This window comes from Lipotes vexillifer, unplaced genomic scaffold (assembly GCF_000442215.2).
Source record: "Lipotes vexillifer unplaced genomic scaffold, Lipotes_vexillifer_v1.1 scaffold525, whole genome shotgun sequence".
NCBI classification, from domain to species: domain Eukaryota; kingdom Metazoa; phylum Chordata; class Mammalia; order Artiodactyla; family Lipotidae; genus Lipotes; species Lipotes vexillifer.
Window position 1 is genome coordinate 105,706 of NW_006786891.1, and position 18,528 is coordinate 124,233.

General features: G+C 36.6%; 1 protein-coding gene across 3 annotated transcripts in view; it reads left to right on the top strand.

Moving 5' to 3' along the window:
• Positions 1-18,528, top strand: part of TUT4 (terminal uridylyl transferase 4) — a 120,072-nt gene that overhangs the window by 88,653 nt on the left and 12,891 nt on the right. For all 3 annotated transcript variants that reach the window (XM_007459605.1, XM_007459606.1, XM_007459607.1), the window contains exons 19-24: positions 288-377; positions 2,623-2,736; positions 6,762-6,839; positions 6,986-7,163; positions 7,463-7,510; positions 7,599-7,681. In XM_007459605.1, the coding sequence (XP_007459667.1) occupies positions 288-377; positions 2,623-2,736; positions 6,762-6,839; positions 6,986-7,163; positions 7,463-7,510; positions 7,599-7,681 (591 nt within the window). The remainder of the gene's footprint in view (positions 1-287; positions 378-2,622; positions 2,737-6,761; positions 6,840-6,985; positions 7,164-7,462; positions 7,511-7,598; positions 7,682-18,528) is intronic.

Consider the following 18,528-nt stretch of genomic DNA (forward strand, 5'->3'; position numbering starts at 1 on the left):
TTTAAAGACCCAGGTATGTTTACAGTTGTCATTTTAAAAGTTTACAGATCACTGACTGTACCTTTATGTTTAAAACTTACGAATGTGGTTAGTATAGGGGAAAAAAAATTTTATCAGTCATCTTAACATTTCCTTCAGATTGAAGGTTAATTTTTGCTTGACTCATTTACAGGTATTTTAAGTTTAACATTTTTATATATTCTATGTGGAGTTTATCTTTTTAGCTGATCTGTAAGTTTAATTTTAATAAATTTGAAATGCTTTCAAATGTGTAATGTATTTTTCAGGCTCAGCATAACACAAGAATGCTAGCTACATATGCAGCTATTGATCCTAGAGTGCAGTACTTGGGATATACTATGAAAGTGTTTGCTAAGGTATTTATGAAAAAGCTAATGATCTGCTTTGTTATAATACTCATGATATTAAAGTAAAACATGCTGATGTCAGACTTGTGACAAACGTTTTCTCAGTTTTGTTTACCTGAGCTTTTAAGAAGAAACTGTCAATATTAAATGGTTTAAAGTTATACCTTTCAGAGTAGGGTGATTCTTAGTTTTTTTCTGTTTGCTCTCCTCCCATAGGTAACACTCTAGTAAATTTCTCATAGTAAATTTCTCAATGCAGTAATGATTTCCAGCCCTAGGCATGGGAGTTGGCATACCATCCTAGTTAAAAGACTCTGGGTTAGGAAATCTGGTGTTTGGGTTTAGTGGTAAATTTTTCTGGCCAAGAAAACAAAGCAATACCAATAAAACCTAATGTTTCCCCTATTATAACACTTAAAATACTGAATTCTGTTTTCTTGGTTGTTTTGCTAAGTGAGTAAACTCCATGAGAGTTGAGGCCTCTGTATCTTTATTTCAGTGTAGTGCCTGCTTTATGGTAGGTGCTCAGTAAATAGTTAATTTTGTGAATGTTGGTGGAAGGGTTTTAGTAGGGGAGTGACTTGGTTACATTTTCATTTCATAAAGCCGACTCTTCCAAAAGGGAGACATATTTGTTTAGATATTCCTATACATGTCTTTATGGACAGAGTCATCTTAGAAAAGGAAAGCATCCAGCCACATACTACAAATCATTTGATACAGCTAGTCTTTTACATTCACCTCACAGAATAACTCCAACATGACAGTTCCTTACTCTCATTGAGTTTGGGTAATAAAATCAAGTGGTTCCATATATATGGAATCTATGGAAAAAAAAATGTCATGAAGAACCTAGGGGTAAGAGGGGAATAAAGACACAGACCTACTAGAGAATGGACTTGAGGATATGGGGAGGGGGAAGGGTAAGCTGTGACAAAGTGAGAGAGTGGCATGGACATATATACACTACCAAATGTAAAATAGCTAGCTAGTGGGAAGCAGCCACATAGCACAGGGAGATCAGCTCGGTGCTTTGTGACCACCTAGATGGGTGGGATAGGGAGGGTGGGAGGGAGATGCCAAGAGGGAGGAGATATGGGAACATATGTATATGTATAACTGATTCACTTTGTTATAAAGCAGAAACTAACACACCATTGTAAAGCAATTATACTCCAATAAAATAAAGATGTAAAAAATCAAGTGGTTCATGTCAGAAAAATCATTCCTCTCCCTTTATATAATATCAGCTAAAGCTTTACTCAAGGGAAGTCTCTGAGGATTCTTTCAGGGGTTTTTTTTTTTTGCGGTTCGCAGACCTCTCACTGCCGTGGCCCCTCCCGTTGTGGAGCACAGGCTCCGGACGTGCAGGCTCAGTGGCCATGGCTCACGGGCCCAGCCGCTCTGCAGCATGTGGGATCTTCCCAGACCGGGGCACGAACCCATGTACCCTGCATTGGCAGGTGGACTCTCAATCACTGCGCCACCAGGGAAGCCCCCAGGGTTTTTTTTTAATTAAAAAAAATTTTTTTTGAATAGCCAACGTATTCATGTGGTTCAAAAATTAAAAGGTCTAATGGGATTTATGGCAGAAAATCTTCCTTCCACATCTGTCTCCTAGCCAACCTTTGCCTCTTCTTAGAGGCAAACAGTGTTAAAAGTTCCTCTGTATCCTTCCAGAAATATATTATTCCAGTGCAAGCAAATTTCCTGCCTCTTTTTATTATAGGTATAAACACACTGAAAACACTGTTTTGTACTTTGCTTTTTTAACTGAGCAATAAATATTGGAGATTATTTCCTATTAGTATACTAAGAGTTTTCCTTTTCTTTTTAATGGCTACATACTATTCCATTGTGTGGATAGTCATCAGTTTTTTAAACCTGTACTTTACTGATGAGCTTTAAGTTCTTTCTCATATTTGCTATTAAAAAAGTGTTACAATAGAAATTTTATTTAGTCATTTCACATGTTTCTTGGCATATTTGCAGGTAAATTCTTAGAATTGATACATTAAGGGAGATGTGCTTTTATAATTTTGATATTGCCAAATTATTCTTCATGAAATTTATGCTACTGTGTACTCTTTAATGTATGAGTACCTGTTTACCCATACCCTCTATAATAGCTTGTTATTGAACTTTTGGGTATTTGACGGTTTGATGGGTTTAAAAAATGGTGTCTTAAGGTAGTCAATACTTCTGCATGGAATAAGATTCTGAAGTTTTATGTTCAATCATTATGTTTTTTTAGCGATGTGACATTGGAGATGCTTCCAGGGGAAGTTTATCTTCATATGCTTATATCCTTATGGTGCTGTACTTTCTGCAGCAGAGAAAACCACCTGTTATCCCAGTTCTACAAGAGGTAAATGTTTAAGAAAACTATAAAGGCTTTTCTATGTAGGTGTATACACTCTAAATATAGTAGATCTTGCTCAGTTCATGAGATCATGAAAGATTTTTCCATCATGGATATCCTAAGTTTTCTTCTTTCATTAATGGTTTAATTGAATAATGAACCTTTTTGAAAAGCTTATTATGGGAGAATATAGACTACCAAAACACTACTAGATGAATAGAACTATTGAATATCTTTTGTAACATTTTTGTATTTCACAGTCTTAGAATGCTGCCAATGATAATGAAATTTGTAGCCATTCATGAACTTATATATTATAGTCTCTCAGATGCAAATACATAAGTTTCTTCTTTTCAGAGTATTCTCCCTCCTCCTGCTTGGCAATGAAGTTTGATTTATTCCTGTATATACTTTGGTCAACTTTGTGAATTTTGGTTGAGAAAGAAACACAAGGAAATTCTTCCTTATCTCTGTAAGGTCATGTAAATTGCATTAAGCATAAGAATGTACATCAAAAGAAACAGATTATACTCATATTTACTTGGATTTGGTGACTCATAGAGTCTCTTTTTGTAGTCAATTTATACTCTCTAAAATAGATACAAAGGAGTTCTTAATCATCCATCTGTTCCTCCTCATTCTTGGCACAAAGTGGATTTGCAAGCATTGGGGTGGATCAGGTTCTAATTTCTTAGGTAGGTGGTTATTTTGAGGTAGGTGAGAAGCATCAGAATTGTTTGGAAAATCACATATTCTGATTTCACATAAACTTTGATAGTCATGGCAAAGAAGAGTATCACAAAATAGCAAGCCATATGTGCGTGTCAGATGGCCTTAGTAAGTTTTTAAAAGTTCTAATGAATGCATGTGGTTTTAACAGCATTTCTTTCCCTCTTTTAAACAAATAGTGGGAGAGAAATAAAAAATTTAAACATCCTTTCCTAACAGAAAAATTTAAGTTGCTTGAATCTATGTTGAGTGATGTTTGTTTTTTAACAAGGTTGTTCACTATAGGATATTTAAAACTTTGCATGAATTAATTAGGCCTGCCAAGGCCAAGATAATTCTCTGTATTAGTCTAATTGTTGTTAAGGCTTTAAATTTGGGGATCTTAAGCATAATTGCTCCAGTAATATTATAGCAGCCATTTGCTATAATTTGCTGTGACTTTGATAGAATACTATGATTAACCCAAATGGAACACAAATTTTGTTTTCATTGTGGTTTGTCTCTGTTCTCTCATTATGTTACCCATGGATGAGGAACCATTGAGGCAGCATGATATAATGGAAACAGCGGTCAGAGCATGATTTTGGAGCCAGAGATAACTGGTCTGAATCCTAATTTTGACATGTGGCCTTCAACAAGCTGCCTGACTGCCACTAGTCTGAATTTTATCATCAGCAAAAATGTAATAATAGTAGTATTATTTCCGTGTTGATATAAGGAACAGAGACATCAAATGCCTTTGAATGTAGTAGATGCTAAAGTAGGAATTTATAAATGGTGGTTGCTCTTATTATTAATTTTATTATTATTATTATCATTAGCAGCTTTATTAACATTATTATTGGAAAAATGTAGGTAGGATTGCTGTAGCCAACTTCAAGAACTGTTCCATTATCTGCTTAACAGACAGTGATTGATGAAATGAGAGACAGTCCATGGGATGTTTTCCATCATAATGAGCTCTGATTGTGGGGGGCTTTGTGATACATATGAACTGATGATATATGGATTTTTGCTTCTGGCCTTTTTTGCTTGTCATATGGGACCCCTTGTCCATTGCTCTGGCATCATTTAAGTATTGATCATTGGCATCGATCAACTTTTAAGGGTAAGGATATGTTTAATGAAGCTGATGATCTTTGACTCCATTTGTAATTGAACCTAAACTTTAAGTGACTGGGTATAATAAGTAAGGCTCTGCTAAGAGTGTTTTTCATGATCAACAATACAGAGTTCTTTAGGTCAAAAGGAGCTTTCCTAAGCAGAATAATTTTGCTGTATTCCAGCAATCATCATAAGTAAAAGTAAATTTTCACATAAAAATTAATACTAAGAGAGGATTAGGGAGTGTTAGTGTCACTTGATATTATGAACTATGTTTTCTTAGCTTATATCAGCTTAAAAATTGCAACTGAATGGATGAACCTTGAGGACATTATGCTAAGTGGAATAAACCAGTCACAAAAGGACAAATACTATATGATTCCATTTATAGGAGGTACCTAGGGTAGTCAGATTCATAGAGACAGAAAGTAGAATGGTGGTTGCCAGGGGCTGGCGGGAGAGAGGAGTGGGAAATTATTGTTTAATAGGTTCAGAGTTTCATTTGTATAAGATGAGAAGAATTCTGTGGATGGATGGTGGTGATGGTAGCACAACAATGTGAATGCACTTAATGCCACTGAGCTGTACTCTTAAAAATGACTTAAGATGGTAAACTTCATTATGTGTGTTTTACCACAACTAAAAAAATTACAATTTAAATATAGCAGTAGATATATATATAGCTTATTATATATATAAAATACCATAAGAAAATAAGAAAATAAATATGGAAATGTACAGGGTCACTCCTTGTACAGACTTGTTTGGTGAGGTTTTAGAGAGAAGCCTTGAGTGCTTGAGTAGAGGATGATTGCTATTGAGAGAAAGAAAAGAGAGAAACAGAAAGAGAAGGTAAATGTGTTGTGTGTGTGCAAAAGAAAGAGAGGCTAGTATAAGTACTTCTAAGGGCTGAAACAGAGTGGAGAGTTAGGCACTATGAAATATGAGAGTTCATTAAAACAGGTGGCAAATCAGTGATTAAATGCCCTCCAAAGCCCACAGGTCGTTTACTGTGTTATTAGCCAGCATAATTGGGTTTGGATGTTGGTTGTTTCTCAAAAGTAAGAATTCTGTTAAAGTAATCAAGGTCTAAAGAGGCAGCTTGTATAATAGCATCTTAATCTATGAAGGAGCCATGGGGACAACCTTATCTAGTGGTTTTAAAGTATGTTTTAGTAAGCTCTAGGAGCTCAGTAGTGTATGTGTGAGGAGTGGAGGAAGGAAAAGATAAGGTATAGTTTTCTCCACTCAGGCTTTTATCAGAGTACCTCTGTTTTATATGTTGAACTTACAGGAAGGTTCCATTTTAGGAAGGGGTTCTGCAGCTTAAAAGAAAAATAAAATTTGAAGAAAACTGACCTAATTAAGCTATTCTCTTATTTTCATTGGGAAGACTGAGGATTTGGAAGGATAATTGTCTTGTCCAGAATCACTACTTGGCAGGACTAAGACTAGAAACGAGGTCTGCTGACTCTGAACTTATTCCAACTTTTTACTTTATTGCATCTTTCTTAAAACTCCTATAGAAAATAAGTCTCAAAATTGCTTGTAGAGGTCAGTTGTGCCTGTACAGTCACCTTGTGGAATTCTTCTAGTAAAGTAGCATTACCTTCCCCCCTTTCCTTAGGACAGTGAATTACTACTCATAATTAATCATGAAGATTTTACGATCTTTATCAAAATGTCAAGGAAAGCTACCTAATTTTCTGTTTTAAAAAATCAATGTCCCGGCCCTTTTCAACCTCATCTGATACAGATAACTGATTAAAGGTACTAGAGCCCTTCCCCACAACAAATAGCTTCTTCGATTTCCTTTAAGGTGTACAATCAATAAGTATTATCTCTTATGTATTTCTGTGTCTGTGATCCTTTGATGAAAATGCTATTTTCATCTGCTTTTTCTTTAGTTTTACTTCATTAAACTTGGGCTAGATGTGTTTTGATAGCCAAATAGATAATATCAAATGTATCGTTTGGAGAGTCTGAGGTTCTTAAGATATCCTTTCCCAGCTTTGGTCTTTCAGATACATTTTATTCATTAATAACTTGACATCAGATTATACCATCTTGACATGTTTCTTTTGGAATAAGTGCTTCACTATGTCTATTATAGGTAAATTCTAAAATGATATGAGGGTATTTAGGCTTTTAGGTTGGATGGCTTGAAATCTAATAGTAGAATTGATTTTTTAATGCAGATCTTTGATGGAAAACAGATTCCACAGAGAATGGTTGATGGATGGAATGCTTTTTTCTTTGATAAAACAGAAGAACTGGTAATTTTTTCATAGTTTTTATGTTATGGAATGCTCACTGATGCATGTTAGGATTTGCATAATTTAATAATTTTACTTGGACTTGGGGGTCCATATTTTGGGTAAGTATAGACATGTCTCTCTCCTTTCTTTTTTCTCACCTGTAGAAAAAACGTTTACCTTCACTTGGAAAGAACACAGAAACATTAGGAGAGCTTTGGTTGGGATTGCTTCGCTTCTATACTGAAGAATTTGATTTCAAAGAATATGTAATTAGCATTCGGCAGAAAAAGCTATTGACAACTTTTGAGAAGCAGTGGACATCCAAATGCATTGCTATTGAAGGTAATCGTTCAGCTGATATTAATTCAGGAGCAACACGAAACAGAGCAAAACAGAACAAAAAGCCAGAGTTTTATTTGGCCAGTGACACTGAGGGGAAAGCTGAAACACATTAGAATTTGGAAGATTCTTCCTCTTGGTTTTTATCAGTTTCCATCCTTTAATCTATAATTATAAAAGAATAATTTTCAGACTTTGATGGTCTGAGTTACGTAGTGTTAAACTCTAGTTATGGCTACTAACTATATTTATGTTACAGCGAGCATAATTCTTAAATAAAAAATAAAATATTTCTTTTCTAGACCCTTTTGATTTGAATCATAACCTTGGTGCTGGAGTTTCTAGAAAAAGTAAGTTTTAAATATAGAAATCCCCTACTTTTAAAGCTCTTACACATTAAGGTCTGCATCTTTATTGTTTTTCTTCTTTCTTCAATAGTGACCAATTTCATCATGAAAGCATTTATCAATGGAAGGAAACTTTTTGGTACCCCCTTTTATCCACTCATTGGCAGAGAAGCTGTAAGTTTACATAATTTGAATTCTGAATCTTTTCTTTTTCCTTATAGAATTTTTTTTTTTTTGTAGTACAAGAAACCTAATTCTGCTCCAAGTTGGTGTTATTTATTTGGCTGTGCCGGGTCTATTTGTTCTTATAGCACTTATCATAGTCTATAGTGAGATATATATTTGCTAAATTTTGTTTATTTATTTAATCTATTTGTTAAATTCTGTATCCCCCACTAGACTATATAGCTGCATGAGGACAGGGTCCATGTCTGTAAGGTTCACCATCGTATTTCCAGTGCCTGTCATAATTTCTGGCACATAAGATGCATCAAATAAGCATTTGTTGAACAAATGCGGGTGGATAGTCAAGACTCAAGATCCTTTAATTTTGAATTTGAGGTTCTGCCTACTGCCTCTCTTCTGTCTCTAGAAATCTTGATGAAAATATAAACAGAGAGGTCAACACTGAAGTAATACTTTATTTGCTGAGGCTTCTGCTTGTAATTTTGGTGTAGCCCTTGGTAAGCTGAATTAGCATGGAACTAAGAGGATTCTTTTTGCCTGAAATGGGTGGTGTCTTACTCTGGTTAATGGGAGGATGTCATAGTTTCACAGTGAAAGAAACGAGAAGAAATCTCAAAAGAGAAAGCAGGTCTCTGTTTTTGCATAATGAATATCCTTGATCTTGTTCAGTCCAGTTTCATCACTCTTTCTTGGGGTGTGGGGTAAGAAAAGCAGAAAAAATCTAGAGCTTTTTCCCTGTGGAATATTTTTGATAGTCCTGCCTAATAGGGGGTGGGGGGTGATAATAATTATAATGGAAATAAAATAACAGGAAATTTGAAACAACACAGAATTCTTGCAGGAACAAAATGTCTAACAAAAGGAAAATACAACAATAATTTTACTAACATATTAATTAAAATAGCAGTAAATGAAAAGCACAGTCAGATCACAACAAATCTGGTGATGCACTGATAAAGCATTTTACCTGAAAATTGTGGGAATTCTATTCGTGTGTGTATGTGCATATGTTTGGTAGGAACCTAGCAGTTTCGTGCAGTCAGACTTTTTAGTAAAATACTAATGTAGCATCCTCGGTAAATTGGAAATGTGCTAATTTAGTCTGTGAACACAAAATTTTAGTAACTCTTAATTATTCAGTATGTTATAAGTAGTCGTCATAGATATCAAAGTCTTTGGTCTTGAATGTGATTTGGTGTAAGAACCAAACATCAGTTTGGAGCCTATCACAAAGGGCCTGTGGATCTGCCAATCATCTTTTAATCTACTTTATTCTGTTATAAAGTCAATATGTGGTATTTTATAGCTTGGATATACCAGTTTAACTATTCTCCTTTGATGGACATTTAGGTTGATATCAGTGTTATAACTGATACAGTAGAAAAATAACCTTGTTACATAGTCTTTCATGCTTATATTTTCCATAGTAAAGTTTATTCTTTCAACACATATTTACTGAATTCCTACCGTGTACCTATTTCTCTGCTATGTACTGAGATTATAACAGCATACAAAGTAGATGTGTTTCATCCCCTTAGATTCTAATGAAGATGAAGACAAGTATATTTTCTATTCTTTCACCTTTCTTCCTCACTCGAACAGTCCTACTTCAACTATTCTTCTATTCACTAGGTCCTCCGACATATTGACACATTTTTTCCCAATCTATCAGCTATCTACTGTCTTCATTTTTTTCACCCATTTAAACAGATTCCCTGGTACCTCCAGCATATACCTTATATTTCTTTGTACCATTGTCCTTCTTGTGCACCATTATGTGTTCAACCTTAACATGAACTCAGCCATCCACCATCTCTCTATGCTTGGGCTAAGCACTGATGGAAAAAAATCTTAAAGCTAGGCAGTTTTATTTATATAGCACAACTATAAATTAATGTTCATCAGCCTCAACTGGACTTTCAATACTATCTGACATTCTTACTACATTTCTTTAGTTACCTGTTTCTCGCATTCAATAAGAACTATTTCAGATTTTATTTATTTTACTCAAAATTCAATACCCATTTTGCTTTGTCCCATCTTTCTTCTCTGCCTTTCTCACGCTTACATGTTTTCCCTTTGAGACAAAGATGATGTTAGATAGATAGATACTCCTTCAACTTTCTGCTACCAGATCTATAAATCTGCTTACATCTTCAGATATCTCTTCTTTTTAAAAAATTTTATTTCATTTTGGAGCATAGTTGATTAACAGTGTTCTGTTAGTTTCAGCTGTACAGCAAAGTGATTCAGTTATACATATACGTGTATCTATTCTTTTTCAAATTCTTTTCCCATTTAGGTTTTTACAGAATATTGAGCAACGTTCCCATGCTATACAGTAGTAGGTCCTTGTACAGATACATGCAGTTGGTTATCTATTTTAAATATAGCAAAGTGTACATGTCAATCCCAAACGCCCAATCTATCCTTCCCCTCGACCCTTCCTCCCCGGTAACCATAAGTTCTCTAAGTCTGTGAGTCTATTTCTGTTTTGTAAATAAGTTCATTTGTATCATTTTTTAAAGAATCTGCATATAAGCAGTATCATAGGATATTTGTCTTTCTCTGTCTGACTTGCTTCACTTTGTATGATAATCTCAAGGTGCATCCATGTTGCTGCAGATGGCATTATTTTGTTCTTTTTAATGGCTGAGTAATATTCCATTATATATGTACCACATCTTCTTTATCCATTCATCTGTTGATGGACATTTAGGTTGCTTCTGTGTCTTCGACATTGTAAATAGTGCTGCAGTGAACATTGGGGTGCATATATCTTTTCAAATTATGTTTTTCTCTGGATATATGCCCAGGATTGGGATTGCTGGATGTTATGGTAGCTCTATTTTTAGTTTCTTAAGGAACCTCCATTCTGTTATTTATACTGGCTGTACCAATTTACATTCCCACCAACAATGTAAGAGGGTCCCCTTTCCTCTACACCTTCTGCAGCATTTATTGTTTGTGGGTTTTTTGATGATAGCCATTCTGACTGGTGTGAGGTGATAACTCATTGTAGTTTTGATTTGCATTTCTCTAATAATTAGCAATGTTGAGCATCTTTTCATGTGCCTCTTGCCCATCTGTATGTCTGCCTTGAAGAAATGTCTGTTTAGTTTTACTGCCCATTTTTTGATTGGGTTTTTTTTTTTAATTTATTTTGTTTTTGGCTGCATTGGGTCTTCGTGCTGCGCATGGGCTTTCTCTAGTTGCGGTGAGCGGGAGCTACTGTTCGTGGCGGTGCACAGGCTTCTCACTGCGGTGGCTTCTCTTGCCACGGAGCACGGGCTCTAAGTGTACGGGCTTCAGTAGTTGTGGCTTATGGGCTCTAGAGCTCAGGCTTAGTAGTTGCGGCACACAGGCTTAGTTGCTCCACAGCATGTGGGATCTTTGCAGACCAGGACTCGAACCTGTGTCCCCTGCATTGGCAGGCGGATTCTTAACCACTGCGCCACCAGGGAAGCCCCTTGGTTGTTTGTTTTTTTGACATTGAGCAGCATGAGCTGTTTGAAAATTTTAGAGATTAATCCCTTGTCAGTCACATCATTTGCAAATATTTTCGTCCATTCTGTGGGTTGTCTTTTCATTTTGTTTATGGTTTCCTTTGCTGTGCAAAAGCTTTTGAGTTTCATTAGGTCCCATTTGTTTGTTTATTTTTTTCTTTCTATTACTGTAGGAGATGGCTTGGGAAAGGTATTTCTGTGATTTCTGTCAAAGAGTGTTCTGCCTATGTTTTCCTCTAAGAGTTGTATAGTATCTGGTCTTACATTTAGATCTTTAATCCATTTTGAGTTTATTTTTGTATATGGTATTAAGGAATGTTCAAATCTCATTTTTTTACATGTAGCTGTCCAGTTTTCCCAGCACCATTTATTGAAGAGACTGTCTTTCCTCCATCATATAGTCTTGCCTCCTTTGTAATCAATTAATTGACTATAGGTGTGTGGGTTTATTTATGGGCTTTCTGTCCTGTTCCATTGATCTATATTTCTGTTTTTGTTCCAGTACCATACTCTTTTGATGACTGTAGCTTTGTAGTATAGTCCAAAGTCAGGGATCCTGATTCCTCCAGCTCCGTTTTTCTTTCTCAAGATTGCTTTGGTCATTCATGTTCTTTTGTGTCTCCATGCAAATTTAAAATGTTTTTGTTCTAGTTCTGTGAAAAATGCCATTGGTAATTTGATAGAGATGGCATTGAATCTGCAGATTGCCTTGGGTAGTATAGTCATTTTGATAATATTGATTATTCCAATTTAAGAACATGATATATCTCTCCATCTGTTTGTGTCATCTTTGATTTCTTTCATCAGCGTCTTATAGTTTTCGTAGGACAGGTCTTTTGTCTCTATAGGTAGGTTTATTCCTAGGTATTTTATTCCTTTTGATGCGATGGTAAGTGGGATTGTTTATTTAATTTCTCTTTCTGATCTTTTGTCGTTAGTGTATAGAAATGCAAGAGATTTCTGTGTATTAATTTTGTATCCTGCAACTTTACCGAATTCATTGACGAGCTCTAGTAGTTTTCTGGTAGCATCTTTAGGGTTTTCTATGTGTAGTATCATGTCATCTGAAAAAGTGACAGTTTTACTTCTTTTCCAATTTGGATTCCTTTTATTTCTTTTCCTTCTCTGATTGTCATGGCTAGGACTTCCAAAACTATGTTGAATACAAGTGGCAAAAGTGAATATCCTTGTCTTGTTCCTGATCTTGGTGGAAATGCTTTCAGCTTTTCATGGTTGAGTATGATGTTAGCTATAGGTTTGTCATACATGGCCTTTATTATATTGAGGTATGTTCCCTCTATGCCCACTTTCTAGAGAGTTTTTATCATAAATGGATGTTGAATTTTGTCAAAAGCTTTTTCTACATCTAATGAGATGGTCATATGGTTTTTATTCTTCAACATGTTGATGTGGTGTATCACACTGATTGATTTGCATATACTGAAAAATCCTTGCATCCCTGGAATAAATCCCACTTGATCATGGTGTGTGAGCCTTTTAATGTATTGTTGGATTTGGCTTGCTAATATTTTGTTGAGGATTTTTGTGTCTATGTTCATCAGTGATATTGGCCTGTAATTTTGTGTGTGTGTGTGTGGTATCTTTGTCTGGTTTTGGTTTTAGTGTGTTGGTGGCCTCATAGCATGAGTTTGGGAGTATTCCTTCTTCTGAAATTTTTTGGAATAGTTTCAGAAGGATAGGTGTTTTCTCTGTTTGATAGAATTTGCCTGTGAAGCCATGTGGTCCTGGACTTTGGTTTGTTGGGAGTTTTTTATTTTATTATCATTATTTTTAAATATTTATTTATTTATTTTTGGCTGCATCGGGTCTTAGTTGAAGCACGTGGGATCTTTTGTTGCAGCGTGCCAGCTCTATTGCGGCATGTGGGCTTCTCTTTAGTTGTGGCACATGGGCTCCAGAGCGTGCAGACTCAGTAGTTGTGGCACACAGGCTCTCTAGTTGTGGCATGTGGGCTCTGTAATTGTGGCGCGCAGGCTCCAGAGCCTGTGGGTTCTGTAGTTGCAGCGTGTGGGCTTAGTTGCCCTGTGGCATGTAGAATCTTAGTTCCCCAACCAGGGATCGAATTTGCGTCCCCTGCCTTGGAAGGAAGATTCTTAAGCACTGGACCACCAGCGAAGTCCCTGTTGGGAGTTTTTTAATCAGTTTCAATTTCAGTACTTGTGATTGGTCTGTTCATATTTTCTATTTCTTCTTGGTTCAGTCCTGGGAGATTGTACCTTTCTAAGAATTTGTCCATTTCTTCCAGGTTGTCCTTTTTATTGGCATATAGTTGCTTGTAGTAGTCTCTTATGGTCCTTTGTATTTCTGTGGTGTCTGTTGTAACTTCTCCTTTTTAATTTCTAATTTTATTGATTTGAGCCCTCTTCTTTTTTTTTCCTGATGAGTGTGGCTAAAGGTTTATCAGTTTTGTTTATCTTTTCAAAGAAGCAGCATTTAGTTTCATTGATCTTTTCTGTTGTTTTCTTCTTTTCTATTTCATTTATTTCTGCTCTGATCTTTATTGTTTCTTCCCTTCTACTAACTTTGGGTTTTGTTTGTTTTTCTCTGGTTGCTTTAGATATAAGTTTAGGTTGTTTATTTGTGATTTTTCTTGTTTCCTGAGGTAAGATTGTGTTGCTATAAACTTCCCTCTTAGAACTGCTTTTACCTGTTCCATAGGTTTTGGATCATTGTGCTTTCATTTTCATTTGACTCTAGGTATTTTTTTATTTACTCTTTGATTTCTTCAGTGATCCATTGGTTGTTTAGTAGCATACTGTTTAGCCTCCACGAGTTTGTGTTTTTTACAGTGTTTTTCTTATAGTTGATTCCTAATCTCATAGCATATGGTCAGAAAAGATGCTTGATATGATTTTTTAAAATTATTTTATTTATTTTTGGCTGTCTTGGGTCTTTGTTACTGCATGCAGGCTTTCTCTAGTTGTGGTGAGCAGGGGCTACTCTTTGTTGAGGTGCGCAGGCTTCTCATCGTGGTGGCTTCCCTTGTTGCGGAGCATGGGCTCTAGGCGTGTGGGCTTCAGTAGTTGTGGCACGCGGACCCTAGAGCGCATGGGCTTCAGTAGTTGCAGCATGTGGGCTCAGTTGTTGCAATGTGCAGGGTCTAGGGATGCAGGCTTTAGTAGTTGTGATGCATGGGCTCAGTATTTGTGGCTCGTAAGCGCTGGAGCACAGGCTCAGTAGTTGTGGCGCACAGGCTTAGTTGCTCTGCGGCATGTAGTATCTTCCCAGACCAGGGATCAAACCCAGGTCTCCTAAATTGGTGGGTGGATTCTTAACCACTGTGCCACCAGGGAAGTCCCACTTGATATGACTTTAATTTTCTTAAATTTACCGAAGCTCATTTTGTGGCCCAGCTTGTGATCAGTCCTGGGGAATGTTCCATGTGCACTTGAGAAGAATGTATATTCTGCGGCTTTTGGATGGAATACTCTGTAAATATCAATTAAGTCAATCTGGTCTAATGTGTCATTTCAGGCCTGTGTTTCCTTATTGATCTTCTGTCTGGATGATCTGTCCATTGATGAAAGTGGAGTGTTAAAGTCCCCCACTATTATTGTGTTACTGTTGATTTCTCCTTTTATGGCTGTTAGTATTTGCCTTATATATTGGAGTGCTCCTATGTTGGGTGCATATATATTTATAATTGTTATATTTTCTTCTTGGATTGACCCTTTGATCATTATGTAGTGTCCTTTGTCTCTTGTAACAGTGTTTATTTTAAAGCCTTTTTTGTCTGATATGAATATTGCTACTCCAGCTTTCTTTTGATTTACATTTGCATGGAATACCTTTTTCCATCCCCTCACTTTCAGTCTGTATGTGTCCCTAGATCTGAAGTGGGTCTCTTTTTTGTATCCATTCAGCCAGTCTGTTTCTTTTGGTTGGAGCATTTAATCCATTTACCTTTAAGGTAATTACTGATACGTATGTTCCTATTGCCATTTTCTTAGTTGTTTTGGGTTTGTTTTTGTAGGTCTTGTTTCTTCCCTTCCTCTTTTGTTCTCTTGTGATTAGATGACTAACTTTAGTGTTGTGTTTGGATTCTTTGTGTGTGTGTGTGTGTTTGTGTGTATCTGTTGTAGATTTTCGGTTTGCAGTTACCATGAGATTTCAATTAGCAGTCTACATATAAACAAGATGGTTTTAAGTTGCTGGTCTCTTAATTTCAAATGCATTTCCAATGTCCTGCATTTGTGCTCTTTTCTTCTCACAGTTGCTGGTTTTGACATCAAATTTGTGTGCAGATAATTTCCTACCTTTACTTGTTTCTAGTAGTGGCCTTTTCCACTTAGAGAAGCTCCTTTAGCATTCATTGCAAAGCTGGTTTGGTGGTGCTGAATGCTGTTAGCTCTTTCTTGTCTGTAAAGCTTTTGAATTGAATCTGAATGAGAGCCTTGCTGGGTATAGTAATCTTGGTTGTAGGTTCTCCCCTTTCATCACTTTAAGTATATCATGCCACTCCCTTCTGGCCTGCAGAGTTTCTGCTGAGAAATCAGCTGATAACCTTATGGGGGTTACCTTGTATGTTATTTGTTGCTTTTCCCTTGTTGCTTTTCATATTTTTTCTTTTTCTTTAATTTTTGTCAGTTTGATTACTGTGTGTCTTGGCGTGTTCCTCCTTGGATTTATCTTGCCTGGGGCTCTCTGCCCTTCCTGGACTTGGGTGACTGTTTCCTTTCCCATATTAGGGAAGTTTTCAGCTATTATCTCTTCAAATATTTTCTCAAGTCCTTTCTGTCTCTGTTTTCCTCTGGGACCCCATAATGTGAATGTTGGTGCATTTAATGTTGTCCCAGAGGTCTCTTAGATTGTGTTCATTTCTTTTCATTCTTTTTTCTTTATTCTGTTCCATGGCAGTGATTTCCACTATTCAGTCTCCAAGCTCACTTATCTGTTCTTCTGCCTCAGTTACTCTGCTATTTATTCCTATATATTTTACATTTTTCATTTCAATTATTGTATTGTTCATCTCTGTTTGTTTGTTCTTTAGTTCTTCTAGGTCTTTGTTAAATATTTCTTGCATCTTCTCAGTCTGTGCCTCCATTCTTTTTTCAAGATCTTGGATCATCTTCACTATCATTACTCTGAATTCTTTTTCTGGTATATTGCCTATCTCCACTTCACTTAGTTCTTCTGAGGTTTTGTCTTGTTCCTTCATCTGGGGCATATTCCTCTGCTGTCTCGTTTTGTCTTGACTTTCTGTGATTGCAGTTTCTGTTCTGCAGGCTGCAGGATTGTAGTTCTTCTTGCTTCTGCTCTTTGCCCTCTGGTGGATGAGGCTGTCTGAGAGGCTTGTGCAGGTATCCTGGTGGGAGGGTCTACTTCCTGCTCCCTTGTGGGTGCGCCTGGGTCTTGTCCCTCTAGTGGGCAGGGCTGTGCTCAGGAAGACTTTAAGCACCCTGTCTGTTGATGGGTGGGGCTGTGTTCCCATCTGTTGGTTGTTTGGCCTGAGGTGTCCCAGCACTTGAGCCTACAGGCTGTTCGGTGGGGCTAGGTCTTGGGGAGGAAATGGGGTCTCCAGGAGGACTCATGCCAATGCATGCTCACCAGAACTGCTGCTGCCAGTGTGTTTGTCTCCTCAGTGAGCCACAGCTGCCCCCCACCTCCTCTGGAGACCCTCCAGTACTAGCAGGTAGATCTGGCCCAGTCTCTTGCGAGGTCACTGCCTTTTTCCCTGGGTCCTGGTCTGCACAGGATCTTGTGTATGCCCTCCAAGAGTGGAGTTTCTGTTTTCCCCAGTCCTGTGGAATTCCTGCAGTCAAACCCCACTGGCTTTCAAAGACAGATTCTTGGGGGGCTCCTCCTCCCATTACCAGACCCCCAGGCTAGGAAGCCTGATGTGGGGCTCAGGACTTTTAACTCCTGTGGGAGAACCTCTGTGGTATAGTTAATTTCCAGTTTGTGGGTTGCTCACCCAGCAGGTATTGGATTTGATTTTTACTATGATTGCACCCCTCCTACCATCTTGTGGTTTCTTCTTTGTCTTTTTATGTAGGGTATCTTTTTTGGTAGGTTCCAGTGTGTTTTTTATTTTATGTTTTTGTTGATGGTTGTTCAGCAGTTGGTTGTGATTTTGGTATTTTTGTAAGAAGGGGTGAGCTCATGTCATTCTACTCCGCCATTTTGCTGGTCAATCACCAGATATCTCTTCTTTATCAGAGACTAGTCCTTCTATATGCACTCTAGATCCATTTGTATTCTCTTTACCTTAAATCTTCAACCTCTTCATCTGTGAAAAACATTTTTAAGGATGAAATACGTAAAAATGTATTTGCAGATTAGCATGAACAAATGAACATTTGCCTTCTATTTTAATGATAGGGAACACTAACTTTGAACCCCAGTTAAGCAAAATGGTTCCCCCAGAAAGTATCCTTTTTTTTCTAATTAATAAACTTATATAAAAAATTACACTCTATTATTGTTAGTATATTTTGAAATTCTTCAATAAAAAAATTTGTGAAAATTTGCTTTCTCTTTTGTTATATAAGTACCTACATAATACCTTCAATTTTACCACAGCACCTAAAATTTTAACTTTCTGGCTCTTTACAGAAGAAGTTTGCTGACCCCAGGTCTAGGCCACATTAACTAGGATGGTGGGCTGAAGAAAGAAGAATATCTAAAGAGATAGATATTCAGGAGTAGAATGGATACAACCTGGTGATTAATTAGAGGTGATGCGTTAAGGAGAATAAGTTCAGGGTGATTCCTAGGTTTCAGCCTTAAGCAACTGGGTAAACTGAGAAAGGCCTTCATTTTGTCCTGTCAGAAAATATGATGATGAAGATTTTAATTAATTATATTGGTTTCATCAATAGTAAATGTATAGAATTATATTGCATCCTTTTTTAGAAATAGAACTTCACTGAGAAATAATTCATGTACTGTACAGTTCATCTATATAAAGTGAGCAATTCATTGGTTTTCAGTATATCTGCAGGATTGTGCAACCATCACTACATCTAGTTTCAGAATGTTTCGTCCTCTCTCAAGGAAACTCCTGTCCTCATTCCTTTTTCGTCTCACAACTGTAGATTTGCCTACTGTGGACATTTTATGAAAATGGAATCAAAGAATATGTAGCCTTTTGTGACTGGTTTCTTTCATTTAGCAGAATGTTTACAGGGTTCATTCATGTTGTAACGTGTATCAGTACGTCATTCTTTTTTTATAGTTGAATGATATTCAGTTGTATGGTTATATTATGTTTTATTTATTCATTCCTATCAGTTTTTCGGAAATGTGAATTGTTTCTACTTTTTGGCTATTATGAGTAGCGCTGCTGTGAATATTTGTGTACAAAAT